General features: G+C 38.5%; 1 protein-coding gene across 1 annotated transcript in view; it reads left to right on the forward strand.

Annotated features, from left to right (window-relative positions):
* The window catches only part of epha3 (eph receptor A3), an 86949-nt gene that overhangs the window by 77383 nt on the left and 6171 nt on the right, over nucleotides 1-3395 (forward strand). Inside the window, 1 exon segment of the mRNA XM_025063643.1 lies at nucleotides 2479-2634. Within this exon segment, the coding sequence (XP_024919411.1) occupies nucleotides 2479-2634 (156 nt within the window).

Here is a 3395-nt window from a genome sequence, read left to right on the forward strand (position 1 = left end):
CGGTGTTTTATCGTGTTAAGCCCACCAGGGGGTTTGAAAACGCCCCCCCCTCCCTCGCCCCCCTGCCATCAGACAGTTGTCTTGTTTTCTTTTACTCCCCCCCGTCATCCTCCCCCCTTTCATCACATCCTTCTGTTTCTTTGTTTTCTCTCCCATCGTCCCATCTCCTGAGCCGGGGAAACATGTTTCTGGAACTGTGACAACAACAGTGACAACGAAAATGATATGGTAGGAGAACAGGGCAGTTTGTCTCCCTCAGACGTGAGGGGAGAGGGGAGAGGGGTGAGGTTACAGGAAGAGACAACAGTTATTAGAACTAGTGAAGGAGAGGGTTCATAAATAATTAACTAGAGATGAACCACATGGACTATTTTTAACCAATCACCCATAATAATCTGCTCCTCGTGGGCGATAAACTTCCTACAGCCATGCTCCATGTAGCCTCCATGCTAACACTGCCACTGATTTTTAGCAATAGCATACATTCTTTTTTCCTTCTTTAAAAATTTCGGCTAAAGATGAATTACAAATTCTCTACATCTGCTTCAATAGTTTTCTAGCCGTTATGCTAACGGTGTTGATGTTTTTGGGCGGTTGCTTATTTTTTAGTCGCCGCAATTGAGTTGTAAAACTATGCTAGACTTTTTTTTTTTTTTTAATTTAGTTGACATTATTGAATATCGCGATTCCTTCAGTACTGTTTCGACAGTCAAACCAGCAGAGACATCTTGTGTTAGTTCTGATTAGCTTTCTTAGCTATTAGCATATGCTAATGGCTCTGCCGCAATTTGGACTTGAGAAGTTTGGAGACAAACTTTACTACGTCAATCATTTTAAAGGACATTATCAACAAGTAATCATTACTAGTTATTGGTATTAGCATTAGCCTCTAATTCGACGTCAGCCAATAATATTTGGTCTCCTCAGGGATTAACGCTAAATGAGCATTTTTAATTGATGACCCAACAGATAAAAGATGTGCTATCCTTGGGTTTTTATCTCAACACAATTTGTCCCAAATATATATATATATATATAATTTTGTGTGTGTGTAAAATGATCATTCAGTCAAAAATAGTCCTTTTTGTCGCTCTGCCTCACGGGGAGATTTATTCCCTCCTTCATCTGCCCTTCAACTGTAACAACCATCCCCACTGTCTAGACTTCATTTCCCTACTTTCTCCCACAAAGCTGTCTCTCCAGGGGGTTCTGGGGACCCCGGCATTTTGACAGGACTCTGATCTTGCAGGAAAAGACTCAATAATTTTAACAACACCCAATGCACCATCTCCCCCACCCCTCCCCTCTCCCTCCTCCCCCGTTTTTATCTTCTGCTTTTGTTCAGGGTCATGTATCACTGGAGTTGCCTTTTCCTGGTGTTTTTGACATTAATGCCTGAAGGAAACTTGTATATACAGTATATATTTTTAATATTATGAAAAAAAAAGTATTGTAAATAATGTATTGCAAATAAAACAATAACAAATAAAACAATTAAATAAATTTAAATAAATAATTTAAACAAGTAAATAATATAATATTTTGAATAATTCTCTTTTCTTAACAAAAAAGAAAAAGAAATGGCACAAATGAATGCACGATGGCTCAAATCAGTCAGACACAATCTAAGTTGCTGGCTATGTTGTTTTTTTTATTTATTTATTTATTTCATTCCCTAAGGAGAACTATCTTTATTTTTGCTCAGTCTTGAAGCCTTGGTTACCAGACTCCCTTCCTAATTTGTAGGTTCCTTTGTCTAATGTGGAGTTGGGTGCAGTGTGTCCTTACAAAATCACCTTAAAAAAAAAGACAAAAACAACAAGAAAACTTTTTTTTCCCATGTCTGAGCACTGCGACTGCAATTGTTGCATAGAAAAATAATTAGATTTCACCAAATAAAATCATTTTTTAGAAAGATGTTTTGTTTTGTTTTTTCCGGCACATTCTTTTTTCACCCACTGCTGTTGACTGAGCTCTCTGAAGCCCAAACAATTTAATTGCTTTCAAATTAGACCGTATCATCCAATCTAATCCAATTTTGTAATTTACCAATTTGTATATTAACTATAAGGGAAATGATTAAATAAGAAAAAAAGTTTTACTAAAAATGTTTTTTTTCTCTTTAAATAAAAGGATTAAACATGCAGATTTTTTTTACTTTTATAAATGTTTATATTACAATACAGTTAAAAATTACATTAATAATCAGACTCAGCAGGTACACAGTTACATTAATAATCAGACTCAGCAGGTACAATATTCATCTACTACTTGTGTCATGTGTCAAAATGGAGGCTCACCGGCCAATTCCGGCCCACCCTCTCATTTTATGTGGTCCTCCGGTCAAAGTCTGTGTAAATTTATTTTTTTAAAAACTGTCCTTTCATCCAAGCAGAGGAATAATTGAACCAGTCAATAAATGTAAAAGTTTGTCCCTCTCTGAATTCTATAAGAACTTCCTCCTTCCTGTCTCTCCAGGCCGGCCAACTTGTTGTTGGACAGGAGCACTTCGGAGGTTCCACCGATGGGGACGATGAGTGACTGGATGGATGGAATGCGGACTCTGCCCTGCAAGGAGGCCTTCTCTGGAGTTAGTTACAGCTCCTGTGACACGCTGGCCAAAACCTCCACAGAGTAAGGACACAAAACCTGCGGACACACAGATTAGGTCTTTGTTTGCCGGGCTCAGTACCCTTGGCAAGGCACGGGAATTTGAAGAGGCTCTCGGTGAAGAACACACACACACACACACACACACACACTCATGAGAGTTGAGAAAGTGAAGGAAGCTATAGAGCCGTGATTAAAAGTGTCCAGATGAGAGTCATGCTAACTCATAATGACAAGCCTTTAGCTACGCTGCCGGCATAGCAAGTACAACCAGGGGAGAGAGAGAGAGAGAGAGAGAGAGAGAGAGAGAAGGTGAGTGCATGAAAGGGAAAATAAACAGAGAAAAGAGGAACCGGAGAATGATTGGAAAGGGAAAATAAACAGAAAAAAGAGAGAAAAGAGGAACCGGAGAATGATTGGTGAAAATAACAGGGTATTAAAGCTATGGAGACTGGAATCAAAGGGTGTCGCTCTGAGAAAGAGTGACGTTTTTCTGCAAATCTAAAACCGACTTTATCATTATCTTCGACTTTCTAATTAGGGCTGGATCACATCATCTGGTCACTCTGAGGTCATTGATATTCAGTTCTCTGATACTGGATGTTATTTGGTCCAAGACACTGTTCTGGACCAGAGTAAATACTTGAGTACTTTCATATTAAGTTTCCTTAATAACTTCCTGCAAACACCAACTAAAACACAGCTGGTTTCTTCAGTTAGAAAATGAAACTTACAGTTTTGTTTGTAGAACAATATTAAACTACATCAAACTTCCGGCAAAAGGT

Source organism: Cynoglossus semilaevis, chromosome 16, assembly GCF_000523025.1.
Source record: "Cynoglossus semilaevis isolate Cse_v1.0 chromosome 16, Cse_v1.0, whole genome shotgun sequence".
In the NCBI taxonomy this organism is placed as follows: domain Eukaryota; kingdom Metazoa; phylum Chordata; class Actinopteri; order Pleuronectiformes; family Cynoglossidae; genus Cynoglossus; species Cynoglossus semilaevis.